We start from the raw sequence: 20,580 nt of genomic DNA on the forward strand, positions 1-20,580 counted from the left end.
TTTTATGCCTGTACTGTAGTTTCTTCCTGGTTGGTATTTATCGAATGACCTTTTGACCTGGTTTTATGTCAGAGTACCTGCTAACTTCTGGTGTTCTTAAACACTCCTCTTCAGATTGAGTCCTAACTTGACATACTCGTGCATCACTCACTGTGTAATCTAAAGGTAGTTAAACACGCATATGTCCGAGTTCAGATTCAGCCATGAATGTTTTAAAAGAAGCAGATAACTTAGTATATCATTTAACATGGTAAAATTAGCACTTTTAGCAACAGTGCATCTACCTTTAGTTATGAGTGAGTGCTTTTATTCAGGATTGGTTATCTCAGTCAGTCAGTCCTCATGGATTACAATAGTCTTATGACATAACTGTGTTAAGAGGATTCTTGGTCAGTGTCCCAAATGGCACCCTATTCTCTGTGGTCCACTATGTAGGAAGGGCATAGGGAGCCATTTGGGATGAATTCTTTGGTCTCATTATTCGTGGGCTGTGGCCATGCAGCCAGACTCTCCTGGTCTGTCACTGAATTCACCTGTCAGTCTCAACAGTCAGTCCTCTTGTGGAATTGGCTTTGATTTTCCCTTCTGTTTATTGTCAAACGAAGGAGTGCATTCATTCTAGGGGTAAGTTGTGTATCCGAGATATGACTTTGATTTCTGTGTTTGTGGGTGTGTGTATACGTGGATATGTGTGGTGTGTGTGTGTGGGTGGGTATGGGTGTGTGTGTGGGTGGGGGGACACCCATGAGCTTGTGTTGGAGGGCTATGTGTTAGTGGGACTGCTGTATTAATGTATACTCTACTGTACCGTCTTGATTCTTAGCACTTTCATATTTCTCTGCATTATCAGTGTCTCACAGGGTGGAGTAGTAAGTACACTGTCAGGAAAGTGTGTGTCTTGTCATTTATATGTAGGCCTACTTTGTGTTACTGGCCTCAGACTGTCAGCCTGCAGATCTTGCTGAAACTTCAGAAAGCGGTTAGAATAAATGTTTTTCACTGTCATAAGTCCGTGTGAAGTTCAGCTAGTGGAGAAACAGGCTAGTGGAGAAACAGGCTAGTGGAGAAACAGGCTAGTGGAGAAACAGGCAGTGCCTACGCCAGCACCTTTTTGCTCTACTCATTGTTTCTCTTTCAGTGTCTCTCCCTTATCTTCTTTCTACCCCCTCTCTATCTCTCTCCCTCCATCTCTCTGGAATACAGAGTCTGTATGTCCAGTCCTACCTTCCTTAGACATAAAGCGTGGAGAGCTTAGTTTGGTCATGGCAACCATTGGACCGTCTGGCTCTGTGTGTGTTCACAGCTGTGCTGGGTGGGATCTTGGGCTGTTCTGGGGATGAGTCTGATGATTGTCGGCGTGGTCAGAATTCCAGTGGATCTTGTTCATAAGGCCAGAAGTGATAAAATAACAGGTGGTCTTACTGGACAGTGGACACTCCCTGCTTTTTCACATACAGTAAACTCCGATTTGATTTAAGCCCCCACATGCACCTGCTAGTGGATGTATTCAAAAGCTTGCTGCAGTGTTCACAGCAGAGGAGACAAAATAGTTTGTGTTACGTTGTAACATGTGTCCATGCCTCGATAAGAGTCAATCAACTGAGGTTTGAAAATATGTCATAATGGGCCGCCTGGACTAGAGGTCGACCGATTTATGATTTTTCAACTCCGATAGCGATTATTGGAGGACCAAAAAAGCCAATACCGATTAATCGGCCTATTTTAAATAAATAATATTTGTAATAATGACAATTACAACAATACTGAATGAACACTTATTTTAACTTAATATAATACATCAATAAGATCAATTTAGCCTCAAATAAATAATGAAACATGTTCAATTTTGTTTAAATAATGCAAAAACAAAACGTTGGAGAAGAAAATAAAAGTGCAATATTTGCCATGTAAGAAAGCTAACGTTTAAGTTCCTTGCTCAGAACATGAGAACATATGAAAGCTGGTGGTTCCTTTTAACATGAGTTTTCAATATTCCCAAGTAATAAATTTGAGGTTGTAGTTTTTATAGGAATTATAGGACTATTTCTCTCTACCATTTGTATTTCATTAACCTTTGACTATTGGATGTTCTTATAGGAACGTTAGTATTGCCAGTGTAACAGTATAGCTTCCGTCCCTCTCCTCGATCCTCCCTGGGCTCGAACCAGTAACACAACGACAACAGCCACATCTCGAAGCTGCGTTACCCATGCAGAGCAAGGGAAACAACCACTCCAAGGCTCAGTGAGAGCGAGTGACGATTGAAACACTATTAGCACGCGCTAACTAGCCAGCCATTTCACTTCGGTTACACCAACCAGCCTCATCTCCGGAGTTGATAGGCTTGAAGTCATAAACAGCGCAATGCTTGACGTACAACGAAGAGCTGTTGGCAAAACGTGAATGAATGTTTATGCGCCTGCTTCTGCCTACCACCGCTCAGTCAGATACTTAGATACTTGTATGCATGTATGCTCAGTCAGATTATATGCAACGCAGGACACGCTAGATAATATCATAAACCATGTGTAGTTAATTCGTGATTATGATTGATTGTTTTTTATAAATTAAGTTTAATGCTAGCTAGCAATTTACCTTGGCTTACTTCATTCGCGTAACAGGCAGTCTTGTGGAGTGCAACAAGAGGCAGGTCGTTATTGCGTTGGACTAGTTAACTGTAAAGTTGCAAGACTAGATACCCCGAGCTGACAAGGTGAAAATCTGTTGTTCTGCCCCTAAACGAGGCAGTTAACCCACCGCTCCTAGGCCATCATTGAAAATAAGAATGTGTTCTTAACTGACTTGCCTAGTTAAATAAAGATTAAATAAAGGTGAAAAAAAAAGATTTTAAATCGGTGTCCAAAAATGACAAACTTGAAATCAGCCCTAATTCATCGGCCATTCCGATTTAATCGGTCGACTTCTAGCCTGGACTTTAATGGCTCTCTGGCTCTGAACGCTGAACTTGGCTTTATGGTCATTACTCCTGCTGCGTCCAAATGCACCTGCTACTGGATGTGCTGTGTTGCAAGGGAGTGAGCTGTGGCTACAACAGAGCAGGGCTCAGGCAGGGGTGGCCAGATGGTTGGACCCTTATGGCTGACTGGGTGCTGTGTGTAATTATAGAAATTATAGCTGGGTTTGTGACAACAGCAAAGAACCTTGTGAAGATGCTGGAGGAAACAGGTACAAAAGTATCTATATCCACAGTAAAACGAGTCCTATGTAGACCTAACCTGAAAGGCCGCTCAGCAAGGAAGAAGCCACTGCTCCAAAACCGCCATAAAAAAGCCAGACTACGGTTTGCAACTACACATGCGGACAAAGATCGTACTTTTTGGAGAAATGTCCTCTGGTCTGATGAAACAAAAATAGAACTGTTTGGCCATAATGACCATCATTATGTTTGGAGGAAAAAGGGGGAGGTTTGCAAGCCGAAGAACACCATCCCAACCGTGAAGCACGGGGGTGGCATTATCATGTTGTGGGCGTGCTTTGCTGCAGGAGGGACTGGTGCACTTCACAAAATAGATGGCATCATGAAAAGGAAAATTATGTAGATATATTGAAGCAACATCTCAAGATATCAGTCAGGAAGTTAAAGCTTGGTCGTAAATGGGTCTTCCAAATGGACAATGAACCCAAGCAGACTTTCAAAGTTGTGGCAAAATGGCTTAAGGACAACAAAGTCAAGGTATTGGAGTGGCCATCACAAAGCCCTAACCTCAATTCTACAGAAAATTTGTGGGCACAACTGAAAAAGCGTGTGCGAGCAAGTAGGCCTCCAAACCTGACTCAGTTACACCAGCTCTGTCAGGAGGAATGGGTCAAAATTCACCCAACTTATTGTGGGAAGCTTGTGGAAGGCTACCTTGAAACGTTTGACCCAAGTAAAGCAATGTAAAGGCAATGCTACCAAATGCTAATTGAGTGTATGTAATCTTCTGACCCACCACAAAATACAGTATATCACAAAAGTTAGTACACCCCTCATATTTTTGAAAATATTTGAGTATATCTTTTCATGTGACAACACTGAAGAAATGACACTTTGCTATAATGTAAAGTAGTGAGTGTACAGCTTGTATAACAGTGTAAATTTGCTGTCCCCTCAAAATAACTCAACACACAGCCATTCATATCTAAACCGCTGGCAACAAAAGTGAGTACACCCTTAAGTGAAAATGTCCCAATTAGCCATTTTCCCTCCCCGGTGTCATGTGACTTGTTAGTGTTACAAGGTCTCAGGTGTGAATAGGGATCAGGTGTGTTAAATTTGGTGTCATCGTTCTCACACTCCCTCATACTGACTGGTCACTGGAAGTTCAGCATGGCACCTCATGGCAAAGAACTCTCTGAGGATCTGAAAAAAATAATTGTTGCTCTACATAAGGATGGCCTGGGCTATAAGAAAATTGCCAAGACCCTGAAACTTGAGCTGCAGCACGGTGGCCAAGACCATATAGCGGTTTAACTGGACAGGTTCCACTCAGAACAGGCCTCGCCATGGTCGACCAAAGAAGTTAAGTGCACGTGCTCGGCGTCATATCCAGAGGTTGCCTTTGGGAAATAGATGTATGAGTGCTGCCAGCATTGCTGCAGAGGTTGAAGGGGTGGGGTGGGGGGGGGGGGTCAGCCTGTCAGTGCTCAGACCATACGCCGTACACTGCATCAAATTGGTCTGCTTGGCTGTCGTCCCAGAAGGAAGCCTCTTCTAAAGATGATGCACAAGAAAGCCCGCAAACAGTTTGCTGAAGACAAGCAGACTAAGGTTATGGATTACTGGAACCATGTCCTGTGGTCTGATGAGACCAAGATAAACTTATTTGGTTCAGATGGTGTCAAGCATGTGTGTGGTGGCAACCAGGTGAGGAGTACAAAGACAAGTGTGTCTTGCCTACATTCAAGCATGGTGGTGGAAGTGTCATGGTCTGGGGCTGCATGAGTGCTGCCGGCACTGGGGAGCTACAGTTCATTGAGGGAACCATGAATGCCAACATGTACTGTGAAATACCGAAGCAGAGCCTGAACCCCTATCTTCGGCTACTGGGCCGCAGGGCAGTATTCCAACATGATAACGTCCCCAAACACATCTCCAAGACGACCATTGCCTTGCTAAAGAATCTTAGGGTAAAGGTGATGGACTGGCCAAGCATGTCTCCAGACCTAAACCCTATTGAGCATCTGTGGGGCATCCTCAAACGGAAGGTGGAGGAGTGCAAGGTCTCTAACATCCACCAGCTCCGTGGTGTTGTCAAGGAGGAGTAGAAGAGGACTCCAGTGGCAACCTGTGAAGCTCTGGTGAACTCCATGCCCAAGAGGCTTAAGGCAGTGCTGGAAGTTATGGTGGCCACACAAAATATTGACACTTTGGGCCCAATTTGGACATTTTCACTTAGGGGTGTACTCACTTTTATTGCCAGCGGTTTAAACATTAATGGCTAATGGCTGTATGTTGAGTTATTTTGAGGGGACAGCAAATTTACACTTATACAAGTTGTACACTCACTACTTTACATTGTAGCAAAGTGTCATTTCTTCAGTGTCACATGAAAAGATATACTCAAATATTTACAAAAATGTGAGGGGTGTACTCACTCTTGTGATACTGTATATTTAAAGTATACTTTCAAAAACACACCAACTGTCACGACTTCCACCGAAGTCGGTTCCTCTCCTTGTTCGGAGGGCGTTCGTCGGTCGACGTCACCGGTCTTCTAGCCATTGCCGATCCACTTTGCACGTTTCCGGCTGGTTTGCTCCAGGTTTGGTTTTATACCCCGTGCTTTGTGGCAGCCGGTACTTTGTACTTGGGTTTTGTACTTTGTGCTGCCTCACTTGTTCTTTGGGCATTTGTGTTGTGACGCAGTTGCGTTCTGTATTATGATTGCCTAAGTAAAGTGCTTGTCCATTAATCTCTGCTCTCCTGTGCCTGACTTCCATGCACCAGCTTCACCCACCATTGACACCAACATTTGCATATTACCCAGCATCCTTTTCTGCTGCTAAAGTTTTGATTTATAATATATTATTTCTGATATCTAACTTATTCAAATGTTTTATTTTCAAACTGAATAATGCTTGACTTTTTAATTACATATTACAGATTGCACATTTGATTGAAATGTTCATTTATTACCTTCATGTGAACAACTAAATTGTGAAATCCCAATGCTGCACAGTTCTCAAAAGTGTTACTTGTATATTGCTGCTCCAGCAACAACTGCCATGTACTGGAAATAGCATGTTAACATTGGCTGAGAAGATTCCTTGGTCAGTCAAGGTAACCTGTATATTGCTAATTACATTAGCTGATGTGGTTAATTTTTAGAAGTGTATTTTTAAAAGTATACTTGAAACACAAACACACTTTTTTTTAAATCCCCGGTGCATGACTGAGCAAGAGGACAAGTACATTAGAGTGTCTAGTTTGATAAACATCGCCTCACAAGTCCTAAACTGGCAGCTTCATTAAATAATACCCGCAAAACACCCTTCTCAACGTCAACAGTTAAGAGGTGACTCCGGGATACTGTCCTTCTAGGCAGAGTTGCAAAGAAAAAGCCATATCTCAGACTAGCCAATAAAAATAAAATATTAAGATGGGCAAAAGAACACACACTGGACAGAGGAACTCTGCCTCGAAGGCCAGCATCCCGGAGTCGCCTCTTCACTGTTAACATTGAGACTGGTGTTTTGCAGGTACTATTTAATGAAGCTGCCAGTTGAGGACTTGTGAGGCGTCTGTTTTTTAAACCAGACACTCTAATGTACTTGTCTTCTTGCTCAGTGCACCGGGGCCTCCAACTCCACTTTCTATTCTGGTTAGAGACAGTTGCGCTGTTCTGTGAAGTGAGTAGTACACATCGTTGTTCGAGATCTTCAGTTTCTTGGCAATTTCTCACATGGAATAGGCTGAGTTTCAGCAGAAAGTTATTTTCTGGCCATTTGGAGCCTGTAATAGAACCCACAAATGCTGATGCTCCATACACTCAACTAGACTAAAGGACAGTTGTATTGCTTCTTTAATCAGCACGACAGCTTTCAGCTGTGCTAACATAATTGCAAAGGGGTTTTCTAATGATCAATTAGCTAACATGACCTGCCATTGGAACACAGGAGTGATTGTTGCTGATAATGGGCCTCTGTAGGCCTTTGTAGATATTCCATGAAAAATCAGCAGTTTCCAGCTACAATGTCTACACTGTATTTCGGTTCAATTTAATGTTATTTTAATGGACAAAAATGTGTTTTTCTTTCAAAAACAAGGACATTTCTAAGTGACCCCAAATTTTTGAACGGTAGTGCACATCAAATGTGCTTTAGGTGTTTTCGAACTATATTTTCAAACTTTATCTAATATACTTAAGTACAAATTTAGATCATTTTAAGTGTATTTAATATATTTAAATGCTAATAAAAAAACAAGTAAAATTTACATTAAATGTATTTTGAAATTATGCCAATTTACATTTTAAATATACTTCAAATATGTTTATTAAGACTTATTTAAGTATACAGTTGAAGTTGGAAGTTTACATACACCTTAGCCAAATACATTTAAACTCAGTATTTCACAATTCCTGACATTTTAATCCTAGTAAAAATTCCCTTTCTTAGGTCAGTTAGGATCACCACTTTATTTCAATATTGTCAAATGTTAGAATAATAGTAGAGAGAATGATTTCAGCTTTTATTTCATTCATCACATTCCCAGTGGGTAAGAAGTTTACATACACTCAATTAGTATTTGGTAGCATTGCCTTTAAATTGCTTAACTTGGGTCAAACGTTTCAGGTAGCCTTCCACAAGCTTCCCACAATAAGTTGGGTGAATTTTGACCCATTCCTCCTGACAGACCTGGTGTAACTGAGTCAGGTTTGGAGGCCTCCTTGCTCGCACACGCTTTTTCAGTTCTGCCCACAAATTTTCTGTAGGATTGAGGTCCGTGCTTTGTGATGGCCACTCCAATACCTTGACTTTGTTGTCCTTAATAAGCCATTTTGCCACAACTTTGGAAGTATGCTTGGGGTCATTGTCCATTTGGAAGACGCATTTGCGACCAAGCTTTAACTTCCTGACTGATGTCTTGAGATGTTGCTTCAATATATCTACATAATTTTCCTTTTCATGATGCCATTTATTTTGTGAAGTGCACCAGTCCCTCCTGCAGCAAAACACGCCCACAACATGATAATGCCGCCCCCGTGCTTCACGGTTGGGATGGTGTTCTTCGGCTTGCAAACCTCCCCCTTTTTCCTCCAAACATAATGATAGTCATTATGGCCAAACAGTTCTATTTTTGTTTTACAGGCCAGAGGACATTTTTCCAAAAAGTACGATATTTTCCGCGGTTTTGGAGCAGTGGCTTCTTCCTTGCTGAGCGGCCTTTCAGGTTATGTCTACATAGGACCCGTTTGACTGTGGATATAGATACTTTTGTTCCTGTTTCCTCCAGCATCTTCACAAGGTCCTTTGCTGCTGTTCTGGGATTGATTTGCACTTTTCGCACCAAAGTTCGTTCATCTCTAGGAGACAGAAAGCGTCTCCTTCCTGAGCAGTATGGCGGCTGCGTTGTCCCATGGTGTTTATACTTGCGTACTGTTGTTTGTACAGATGAATGTGGTACCTTCAGGTGTTTTGAAATTGCTCCCAAGGGTGAACCAGACTTGTGGAGGTTCAGAATTATTTTCTGAGGTCTTGGCTGATTTGTTTTGATTTTCCCATGATGTCAAGCAAAAAGGCACTGAGTTTGAAGCTTGGCCTTGAAATACATCCACAGGTACACCTCCAGTTGTCTCAAATTGTGTCAATTAGCCTATCAGAAGCATCATTTTCTGGAATTTTCCAAGCTGTTTAAAGGCACAGTCAATTTAGTGTATGTAAACTTCTGATAACTGAAATAATCTGTCTGTAAACAATTGTTGGAAAAATTACTTGTGTCATGCACAAAGTAGATGTCTTAACCGACTTGCCAAATCTATAGTTTGTTAATTAACAAGAAATTTGTGGAGTGGTTGAAAAACGAGTTTTAATAACTCCAACCTAAGTGAATGTAAACTTCCGACTTCAACTGTATTTAAATATATATTGTCCCGCTTTGGTAACCAGATTGTTGGCCTGTTACAATACATACATCATGATGGATTTGACAAGTATCCACTTTCTTCGATCAGATTTGTTCAATGTGCGCTAGTCTGGTCAATGGTTCCATTGACTGCTATACTGCCAAGATCCTTTAAACGTGTAAATTCGAAAAGTTACGTTTGCTTCGCCTTCAAGCAACCTAGGTAGTGCTAGGTATCAACAGGCAAGCCAGTCGGGTCTGGAGACTATAGTGAGCGTCGATTGGTTATTCATAACTGGATGTCGCTGAGTATTTGAATAGTTTATTCCAATTTTGGTCCCTCGCCCAACGCCCGAACGCGCATCTCCTGGCAGTTGGAGAAATTGCTTTTTGGACTATGATAAAGCCTTGACTCTGATGCCTTATTGAGAATTACATTTACATGCTAGAAGTGTAATCAGTGTGCCTATTCCTGAGATCACAGCAATTTTAGAATATGATGCATGAAAGCTTGTGAATGATACAAGGTTTCCCCTAAATCCCTGTGCGCATCCGGAGGGTCCCGAATTCTGTCTGCCAGACAGCTGTGGCGCAGGGACTTTATGGCAGCAGGAGCTTGGAAGAGGGAGGGGGGTACTCGTCCTGCAGTCTGGTTCCAGCAGCGGAGATAGGGAGTAGTGGAAAGAACTGCTGGCACGTCAAAATTGGAACAAAACCCTCACAGGGGTGAAAAATGTATGCTGTCACAAAGTCACGTCAGCGACGAAGAATGGGCGCTTTTGATCGGCTACATGTTTTAGATGTTCTTAGCCTACGTACACTTTTTTATATTGAGATAGGGGTATTTGTAGAAACATTTGGCACATACAGAGAAAGACAAATACGATCCGTTATCGGACAGGCCTAAATAGATGTGACAACTATCCGGTTGATTCTCGCCAACTCTGTTTACTGATTTGTAGAACGGCGTGCGAACACTTGTAACGGGGACAGCAGGGGACTAACCAACCGCGCTCCTCGAGCCAGAGGAAGAGACTCGTAAATCAACGCATCCGACAAGTGCGAAAGTTCTGATAGGAATCAGTGCACTGTCATTCAGTGGCGCCGTAATCGGCTACATTTTCTGGATTAGCAGAGGAACTATTTGCTAGAAAAAATGGAGTGGAAACATGTTGAGGCTGTACAGGAATTTACAGTTGAAGGACAATGCAGCAAAATTAAGGTGCGATCTTGCAGAATTACATGGGACGCCCACCAGGTAATAAAACCTATTTAAATGAAATAGCTTTGATGTTTTGTCATGGTGTGAAGTTTCTCCTTGCAGGTCAGTCACATCGTTGTCTCTGCCTATAAGGCTTTCCATGTGGTGTTACATTGATTTGTATAGCATTTCATTGTATATATCCTGAGCGTAGAAAATGATATGTTATGTAACATAAGGCTTGAATAAAAAGCAAATAAGAGAATAGTTTGAATATCAGCATTTTTCATGATTGTCATGATCATGCAATGTCATAATTGCATAATTTAATGAATGTTGTATAGAAGTGGCACTGATTTTTGCATTGAAATATTGGCATAGCTGTTAATTTATTGTGTGCAATTGAAATGTGTAAGATATGTTCTGTTAATTAAAGCCTACATATGTATTCTTAGGTTCCTCATTCATGTGTAATGTGTTTTTAAACTTAGTGCTATCGTCGGCAGCTATGTCTATTCCCATAGATGAAACATTGTAGGTACAGTACAGTGGCATGGTCCTTCATATGGAATGAGGGGTGATGCAGCATTCTGATCCTACACTTGTTTTATAATATCAGCAGTTATGTCATGGGTTGACGTGATGGAAATGCACTGTAGCATTTTTTTTGACCATTTCCCTTACCTTGCAGTAGACTCCTGCTTTCCTGCTGTTTAACTGACATTGACAGACATGTTAAAAGACTGACAGCAAGTGCTTAGTACAGCAGTACTGACATCGTCAAAGCCTGACGTCTGTTTGCAGCTATGTCAGTTAAAGCTACTCTACAGCTCTGTTAAAATGCAACCAAGCCTGCTTTCTGAGGTCTTTTCAAACCACATTTGACTGACGAGGAGAATTTGTTTCTGTAGTACTCATTCTATCCTTCTGGGGATGGATGCAACGTTCCACTGTTGAATTGTATTGTCATGTATTCCAGGAACTCTTGATGTGACAGGCAACACTTGACAGTTCCGTTGACTGATGCATGACTGAATGGACCACTTAGAGGCACCTCTCATTTTTACAGACACACACACACATACACACCGAGTATTGTGTTTGTTAATCAGTGACTACACACAATCACAGGACATGGCAGGACGAAAAGCTTCCTGTTCAGGCAAACAGACATTTCCTAGTGGTCCAATGAAGATTGTTGGTGTGTGAGCACCGTGTGATGTGAGCATGCTTGCGTGCGCTGAGAATTATTATAATTTTTTCTTTAAAAAAAACAGCATTATTCGGCGATTCCACGCCAAGACAGCACAAAAATTGTTTTGGTATCTCAGATTATTCTGTCAATATTCACATAGAAACTTCATTGAGGGGGGCAGGTAGCCTAGTGGTTAGAGCTTTGAACTAGTAATCAGAAGGTTGCAAGATTGAACCCCGAGCTGACAAGGTAAAAATCTGTTGTTCTGCCCCTGAACAAGGCAGTTAACCCACTGTTCCTAGGCTGTCATTGAAAATAAGAATTTGTTCTTAACTGACTTGCCTAGTTAAATAAAGGTTAAAAAAAGGATGGGAAGGATGTTTTAAATTATTTTAACATTTCTATGACATATTTGTTATGTACATGCCTCCTGTAAGACCTTGTGATCTGTGAACCGTACATGATATAGACATCATCTTGGTGTCATTATGCTCCTTATAGTGTGCTCTCAAATATGTACTATGTCTAAATTCTGAAATAAAACAAAATAAATATTTATTCAACACACAGTACCAATCAAAAGTTTGGACACACCTACTCATTCAAGTTTTTTAAAATTGTATTATTTTAAACTATTTTCTATATTGTAGAATAATAGTGAAGACATCAAAACTAAAATAACACATAGAATCATGTAGTAACCAAAAAAAGTGTTCAAATCAAAATATGTTTTATATTTGAGATTCTACAAAGTAGCCAGCCTTTGCCTTGATGACAGCTTTGCAAACTCTTGGCATTCTCTCAACATGCTTCACCTATAAGCCTTTTCCAACAGTCTTGAAGGAGTTCCCACATATGCTGAGCACTTGTTGGCTGCTTTTCCTTAACTCTGTGGTCCAACTCATCCCAAACCATCTCAATTGGGTTGAGGTCGGGTGATTGTGGAGACCAGGTCATCTGATGCAGCCCTCCATCACTCTCCTTCTTGGTCAAATAGCCCTTACACGGCCTGGAGGTGTGTTTTGGATCATTGTCCTGTTGAAAAACAAATGATAGTCCCACAAACCAGATGGGATGGCGTATCAATGCAGAATGCTGTGGTAGTCTTCACTATTATTCTACAATGTAAAAATAAAGAAAAATCCTTAAATGAGTAGGTTTGTCCAAACTTTTGACTGGTACTGTAAATCTAAAAAGTACTCTTTTTGTTAATTTTAAAGTTGAAACCCGATGTGGTCAAACTGCCACATCTGTTTGTTGTTGTAATTTCACCAAAGATGTTTTTACTTCGGACGTCATTGCACGTGCGATAGAACAGCAGAGTACTGCAATATTTTTTTATTACGTTGCTGGATGCTCATCTCCTACTTTTCAAAAAACAATAACAAATGCACCTGGGGTGACCTGTGGTGCTGTTTCACCTTTCATGAATCTCAGCTTTAAGACCTATTGTTTGGAACAATATACTCTACAAGTTCATCACATTTACAGAGTGTTCTCTGCTAATTATGAGCAATTTAAGAGGACCACCAACACAGTGAATGGGAAAATGAATTAAAAGGGAACTCCCTCAGCTTGCAATTTGCTGAATGTGCAATCCTAAATGAGGGCTGTGATTGGTTAATGACTGTTATGCACGCCTCTATGAAGAGGGAACGCGACACCCTGCTACAACTAAACTCTCCGTAAAGTGAAAAAAGTATGGACTGTAGGTGCGAGTAAGGATGACAACAGGCAGAATGTGGTACCGTTTACCAGGACTTTATTCCTTTACACGGTAATATGGGGAAAAGGGGCTGGACGGAACCAAAGCAAAGAAAGTACATCTCAAAGCCCCCCCCCCATCCCTCTTATCTTACCTGCCTACCCACTACTTACCTAATTTAGCACCACCTGGTGCCCTAACCAAAATACAGGGGGTGGTCCGCCCAGGTCTTACCTAGTGTGCCTAGACAGCAAATATGCTACGGGTATATGTATGCGTGCTTAGGCCTCTTGCCTAAGCACTCCCTAGGTGCCTTCCCCCCTGGGAACAAATGAAACAGAATATTAAACAATTTTCACAAACAAACTAAGAAACAAAGGATGTCAAATAAGCTCTATCTGAACAACAAACTCACTAAACAAACTCTCAGCAATGAACTCCCAGTAAAAATCTCTAGCAAAATCTCTAGCAAAATATCTGCAATGACCTCCCAGCAAAACTCTAGCAAATCTACCTCCAGCAAAATCTACCTCCAGCAAAATCTACCTCCAGCAAAATCTACCTCTAGCAAAATCTACCTCTAGCAAAATCTACCTCTAGCAAAATCTACCTCTAGCAAAATCTACCTCTAGCAAAATCTACCTCTAGCAAAATCTACCTCTAGCAAAATCTACCTCCAGCAAAATTCTCTGCAATGACCTCCCTGCAATGACCTCCCTGCAATGACCTCCCTGCAATGACCTCCCTGCAATGACCTCCCTGCAATGACCTCCCTGCAATGACCTCCCTGCAATGACCTCCCTGCAATGACCTCCCTGCAATGACCTCCCTGCAATGACCTCCCTGCAATGACCTCCCTGCAAATCTCTAGCAAAATCTCTCTAATGACCTCCCAGAAAATCTCTCTCTCTCCTGAACAGAACACTGGCATTTATATAACTTCAGAATGAATGGGTAATTGGAGACAGCTGCGTCTTGACGAGGGGGCGGGGTCAGCTCTCCAATTAGCCATGGAGTCGACCAATCAACTGCTTGAGGGATTTCAGGAAGCCATTTCCTGAAATAAACACATGCAAATACACAAACTACAACACATAAACTGGGGAACGTAACAATGACCTAACAACCGTGATCAGCAACTAGATTCAGCCATGGGCCGATGTGACCGCAAGAAGCTCAAACAGGTATAATATTTGACTAAAGCATAATCATTTCAAACCTTCCTTACATTTGTATACGATCACATACACTGAGTGTATAAACATTAGGCTCGTAAATCAACATTTTCCTAATATTGAGTTGCACCCTCTTTTGCCCTCAGAATAGCCTTAATTCGTCTGGGCATTACAATGTGTCATGAGTTCCACAGGGATGCTGGCCCATGCTGACTCTAATGCTTCCCACAGGTTGGCTGAATCTCCTTTGAGTGGTGGACCATTCTTGATACACATGGGAAACTGTTGAGCATGAAAAACCCATCAGTGTTGCAGTTCTTGACACAAACCGGTGCGCCTGGCACCTACTACTACCATATCCCATTCAAAGGCAGTTAAATCTTTTGTCATTCCCATTCATGCCCTGAATGTCAAACATACACAATCCATGTCTCAATTGTCTCAAGGCTTAAAGTCTATGTCATGGAAAGAGCAGGTGTTCTTAATGTTATATCGCTCTATTATGTGTGGCAATACTTTGTAACAGATTTCCAAAAAATAAAGTCACTTGGAGCTAATTTGTTGGTGTTTTTAAAATAATTATTATTTTTTTTTTTTTTAGCTCTGAAAACTTGGGGGTGCAAATGTAATCACTGCTGGACCAAATAACATAAATTGCTATGTATGAAATGGATAATGTAATTAAAAATATATTGTTCCAAACAATATGTCTAAAAATCAGCTTAATCAAAAAGGGTACTTTTGAGATATTCTTATTAATATTTGTAATGTTGAATAAATGTGATTTGATTATTTAAACAATTCAGAATCTAGACATACTCCATATGTTAGAGCACACTATAAGGAGTATAATGACACCAAGATGATGTCTGTATCATGTACAGATCACAGGAGACATGTATACAGTAGATACAGTATGGCCACTTTCATTGTAATTTTCTCCTAAATTGTTTGTGATACAAATGGAAAAAGCATGTCAAACATCCTTCCTCCCAATGAATATTTTATGTGAAAATTGCCAGAACAAATCATTTTTTCCCTGTCCTGGCGTGGAATCGCCTTATTGTTTTTGATAGCTTTGTGTGCACACACCCTGCACTCAGCATCATGGGTCAGCAGAAAACCTTTAAATGTCATGAGCATACTGTTTTATATTAAAATGTATATGATATTCTGTTTGATATTCATTTTTTTGTCACAAAACTACTGTATGAGTCCTCTAACTTTACATCAAAGAGGACAGTTCTGCTTTTGCTTTTTTGATGTTATAGAGACTTGTCTTCCATAAGACAGGTATGTTCTCTTTGTTGAATGTTGTTATTTAGATCTCCTTCTGCCTACACTCTCTGTAACTCTGTAACACGCTCAAAATGTGGGCCATCTCTCTGTTTGTCTCGTGTGTGTAGGTGGGGAACCCTTGCGTGGAGCTGACTCTGTCAGAGCTGCAGGAGATGGCCACACGGCAACAGCAACAGATCGAGACCCAACAGCAGATGCTGGTTGCCAAGGTACTAGAACACAGACAATAATATAAACCATTAACATCATTATTGACTTCTCTGTGATAAACCTCCTTTCCAACCGCAATACTGCAAACCATATTGACCTCGCATTCAGAAAACCCATGGGTGTCTACACCTCTTAGATTTCTGGCCAAGCTCAAAGTTTTTACCCTCTGAGTTGAGTGGCTGTGTTGTCAATTAGACCACACCGTAGCAAAATGTTTCAAAGCTTTTCTCATTGGACAAGTCCGGGGTAGTCCCTTTTTTATTTCAGTCCCATTTTCATCCAATTGGTGCCTACTGAACGTGGCCCCGTTGCGTTATGGGATCGGTGCCTTTGAGTGTCCAGAGTGTAAATCATTCTGATTGGTCACAGACAGTTTTTCTGGATTGGCTCAGGTTTCAGCCTCTCTCTCTGTGGGCTCCAGCCAGTCAACATGTGGGTCAGAAGGCTCATCTATATATTTTTGTATTTAACTAGGCTAGTCAGTTAAGAACAAATTGTTACTTACAATGACGGCCTAGGAACAGTGGGTTAACTGCCTTGTTCAGGGGTCAGAACGACAGATCTTTACCTTGTCAGCTTGGGGATTTCGATCTTGCAACCTTTCGGTTACTGGCCCAACGCTCTAACCACTAGGCTTCCTGCCGCCCAATAGTTATATAGTTGTGTAATATATAGATCCTCAGCTTCCAGTGGGCTGGGGGACAGGCACCGGGTCAGAGAGCAGGTCTATATGTTATAGATCTATAGATGGATCCTCAGCTTCCACTGTCTGGGCTGGACCATATAGCTGGCTCCTATATGTTACCAGGGATCCATTTGACATGGCACTCTATTCCCTCTATAGGTAACCGTCCAGAATGGGGAGGACTGGGGAGATGATTTACTGGGTCTCAGACAGGGGGAAGAGTGGATGAACCTGGTTCCTCTAGGTTTCCTCCTTCTGAGGTTTTACTGGCCACTATGTATCTGCTTCTGCTTGCTCTTTGATTGGTTGATGGAATGGGATATAGTTCACACGGTCTGTGGTTGATCTGGTCACATGTGCTGTGGTCAGCTTGTTGTGGTCTCTGTGGTCATTTAAACACAACAAGCAGTTCCTAGATCAGCTTGTATGTGAGGATGGGTTCAGTCATGATCTAGGTACAAGGTCATGGTTACTAAGGTTAGTGCGGTCATTGTGGGAGTTGGCAGCGTGCGTTGCCAGGGACAACAATAGGAAGGGACTAGATGTCCGGCAGGAAATTAGGTCAGCAGTGAGCAGCCAGCAGCTGAGAAGGAAGTGTGTTGTCTCGAAAAGGGGAGAAGACGGAGAGGAACCTAGAGGGTTGAACAATATTTTACCACACCCAGCGCACTGGTCACTTCCCAGGAATATCCAAGTCAGAACATACTGGAAACGCTAATTTAGCACCAGGAAAGCATTTACGTGTCTCATGACATCAAGGGGATATCTTGTCACGTATTCTTTTGTGTTTCATTGATCATCACATTTCCTTTATAAGGAGTTTGGATCCAGTTGTGGGTTAGGTTTTGACTGATATTTCTCATTCTGAAGGTAAATATGATTTTATGATGGGGCTGAAAGTACACTGAAAATGTTCCAATGTTTTCTGTTCTTTGAGATGCCATGATGCCTTACTCTGTGGATGATTGTAATGATTAGGGTAATAATGGTGATGAAGTAGACTCCTAGAGGCTCAGTGTAGATTGACTGTATAAGCTACACAGCATTTAAGTGAGTCATATTTGTTCAGTGTATTAGCGGTGTGTATTCATGTGCGTGATTAGCTCTGGGTTTGTATTGAGGGGTTACCTCTCTTCTTCTATTAACAGTATATTGTGTTTAGTCAACACTCCCTGTCCTACTCTCTCTGTCTGAGCCTGTACTGTGTTTGCTCATTCTAGAGCAGAACTGAAAATGCTTATCAGCACCACATAGTCTTGCAATCCCTTTTATTCACTCTCATTCACATTCTGATTCCTTTTTCCTTCATTCTCTTACTCCACCACTTGTGTGTATTTGGTATGTATGGATTCACTTCCGCTTATTTAGATTGTCTATGTATGTGAGTATTATTTGCAAGGCTGGTATTTTTTGTGTTGTAAAAAACATGTATTGGCAAAGCCCTTTTCCTATTGTGATAAGATACTTTTTTGGGGTGTATTCTCTCTTCTCTGCGAGCTGGTGTGTTGAGGCCCACTGTTAGCTGAATAGGATAGTATTTAATGTGTGTCTCTTGCTCCCTCTTTTCTCAATCCTTTTTATTACCTTATTTTTCCTTTAACTTCTCATTCCTTTTCATCTTTTGTTCCTTTCAACTCTCTTCTGTGCGAACTGAGGTGTGTGTGTCAGTTTGTGTGTGTGTGTGTGTGTCAGTTTGTGTAATTCTATCCGTCAATGCACTGTGCTTGAATGAAGTGGAGGAATGCTTTTCCCTCCCCACATCTGTAACTCATTGTTCCCTTCTGTTCCTCCAACCCAACCCTCTGCTCTCCTGTCCTTTTTCTCTGTCCTCTCTCTCCGTCCTGTCCTTTTTCTCTGTCCTCTCTCTCCGTCCTGTCCTTTTTCTCTGTCCTCCCCTCCTTTCCCTTCCTCTCCTTTTAGGAGCAGCGTCTGAGGTACCTGCAGCAGCAGGACCACAGACAGGGCCAGACGGTGTCAGAGGCTGAGAAGCTACAGAGGTTGATGGAGCGAGTGGAGAGTCAGGAGGCCAAACTAAAGAAGATCCGCGCCATGAGGGGCCAGGTGGACTACAGCAAGCTCATCAATGGCAACCTGTGTAAGCCATGTGATGCAGGATGCAAACACACACTCCTCCTGGTGGGAGGAGCTATAGGAGAACAGGCTCATTGTATGGCTGGAATGGAATAGATGGAACGGAGTTTGATACCGTTCCATTCATTCCATTCCAGCCGTTACAATGAGCCTGTTCTCCTATAGCTCCTCTCACCAGCCTCTTCTGACGGAGAACCCCAGCATAGTGGAATCTAGGCCCCATTCAGCTGTCCATGATGTCCTCTCTTTCCCTAGTTCTGTCAGTGAGCCTGGAATCTGACCCTCCCCATGTTGTGGTCTGGAACTGGGTGTGTCTGGGTGCCTTAAAGTCCCTAAGTTCATACTGTAGCAGGGTGTAGTCCTGTCCTGTATAACGTCCAATACTGCACCCTGTCTGACACATTCTGATACTGGTACTCAGGAGAAAGGGGAGTTGTCCATCCAGTCCACAACTTTCCAATACACTATTCACTCTTCTCTCATACACCATCAGACTTGAAACATCCTATGTTTTGATTTCTCCCATCACACTCAAACACACAGGTAGTCCGTATCTCAGTGTACTGCATCTCCTCTCCTCATGCAGCGGCTGAGATCCAGCATGTGAGTGGGCAGTTCCAAGAGAAGCAGGCAGAGCTGCAGTCAGCTGTGGTGAAGGTGGACCAACTCAACCAGCAGCTTGAGGACCTGAGGAGGGGACGTCTTAACGGCCTGCAGCCCCTAGGAGGACCTCTCACTGGCACCGCCGCTCTGGAGCTACGCAAACTCTACCAGGAACTACAGGTATATTTCCTGAAGAAAATGCGTGCTTGTTTCGGCTGTTCTAAAAGTATGTTTTGGGTAACACTGCATAAAGTACATTGTATAATATACACTGTCTGCTCAGAACGACTGTACATGTCATCAGAGAGAAAGCTTGACGTGACATTTATTTTTACGTAATGCAACAAGCAATGACACTATAAAATGGCACTTCAGATTCACATTTTGTTAGGAAGTTCCAGATGATGTCATCCAGCTGCAGAGCAGATGTGAAGGAGAGGAGATTAGATGAGTCAGGCTGACATTTTCATTCTGAAGGATATTTGCGACGCTGACAGAATAGATGTGCAGCTTTGTCTCTCCATTCCTCATCCTGCCAGGGCATGGTTAAACAGAGACAGGACAGGGCGCACGTTGCCCATCCATCTGCCTCCTGGTGTGACTCACAGCCATTCTGTTCCATGTTCCCTCTGTGTCTCGGTCAGGTGCGTAACAAGCTGAACACGGAGCATAGTGGCAGGCTGCAGCAGAACAAGGAGCTGCTGAATAAGCGCAACACGGAGGTGACTATGATGGACAAGCGCATTGGGGACCTTCGCGAGCGCCTGCACAAGAAAAAAACAGAGGCACGTCAAAAAGAGATCAACCCCACAGGAAGAAACTCTCAGATTGAGTATCTCTGGGAAGCTTCTATCTTTGTTTTCACCTTTATTTAACCAACTTTATTTAACCAGGTAGGCCAGTTAAGAAAAAGTTCTCATTTACAACTGCGACCTGGCCAAGATAAAGCAAAGCAGTGTGGCAAAAACAACAACAGAGAGTTACACATGGGATAAACAAACCAATGTTTATACAGTCAATAACACAATAGAAAAATCTGTATACAGTGTGTGCAAATGAAGTCGGGGTGGCAGGGTAGCCTAGTGGTTAGAGGGTTGGACTAGTAACCAGAAGGTTGTGAGTTCAAACCCCCGAGCTGACAAGGTACAAATCTGTCGTTCTGACCCTGAACAGGCAGTTAACCCACTGTTCCCAGGCCGTCATTGAAAATAAGAATGTGTTCTTAACTGACTTGCCTGGTTAAATAAAAGGTAAAAAAAAAAAAAAAGTAAGGAGGTAAGACAATAAATAGGCCAATAGTGGAGTGATATATGTGCAAATGAGGATGTGCAAGTAGAAATACTGGTGTG

The 20,580-nt window shown here is 42.1% G+C and overlaps 1 protein-coding gene across 4 annotated transcripts in view; it reads left to right on the top strand.

Moving 5' to 3' along the window:
* ppp1r13ba (protein phosphatase 1, regulatory subunit 13Ba) overlaps positions 1-20,580 on the top strand; it is a 45,139-nt gene that overhangs the window by 12,411 nt on the left and 12,148 nt on the right. For 2 of the 4 annotated variants that reach the window (XM_064953454.1, XM_064953455.1), the window contains exons 4-7: positions 15,750-15,851; positions 18,458-18,632; positions 19,215-19,411; positions 19,876-20,016. In XM_064953454.1, the coding sequence (XP_064809526.1) occupies positions 15,750-15,851; positions 18,458-18,632; positions 19,215-19,411; positions 19,876-20,016 (615 nt within the window). Of the gene's footprint in view, positions 1-9,737; positions 10,326-15,749; positions 15,852-17,164; positions 17,408-18,457; positions 18,633-19,214; positions 19,412-19,875; positions 20,017-20,580 lie in introns of those variants that run through there. The other 2 variants (XM_064953456.1, XM_064953457.1) reach the window with 2 other exon arrangements.

This window comes from Oncorhynchus masou, chromosome 32 (genome assembly GCF_036934945.1).
Source record: "Oncorhynchus masou masou isolate Uvic2021 chromosome 32, UVic_Omas_1.1, whole genome shotgun sequence".
In the NCBI taxonomy this organism is placed as follows: domain Eukaryota; kingdom Metazoa; phylum Chordata; class Actinopteri; order Salmoniformes; family Salmonidae; genus Oncorhynchus; species Oncorhynchus masou.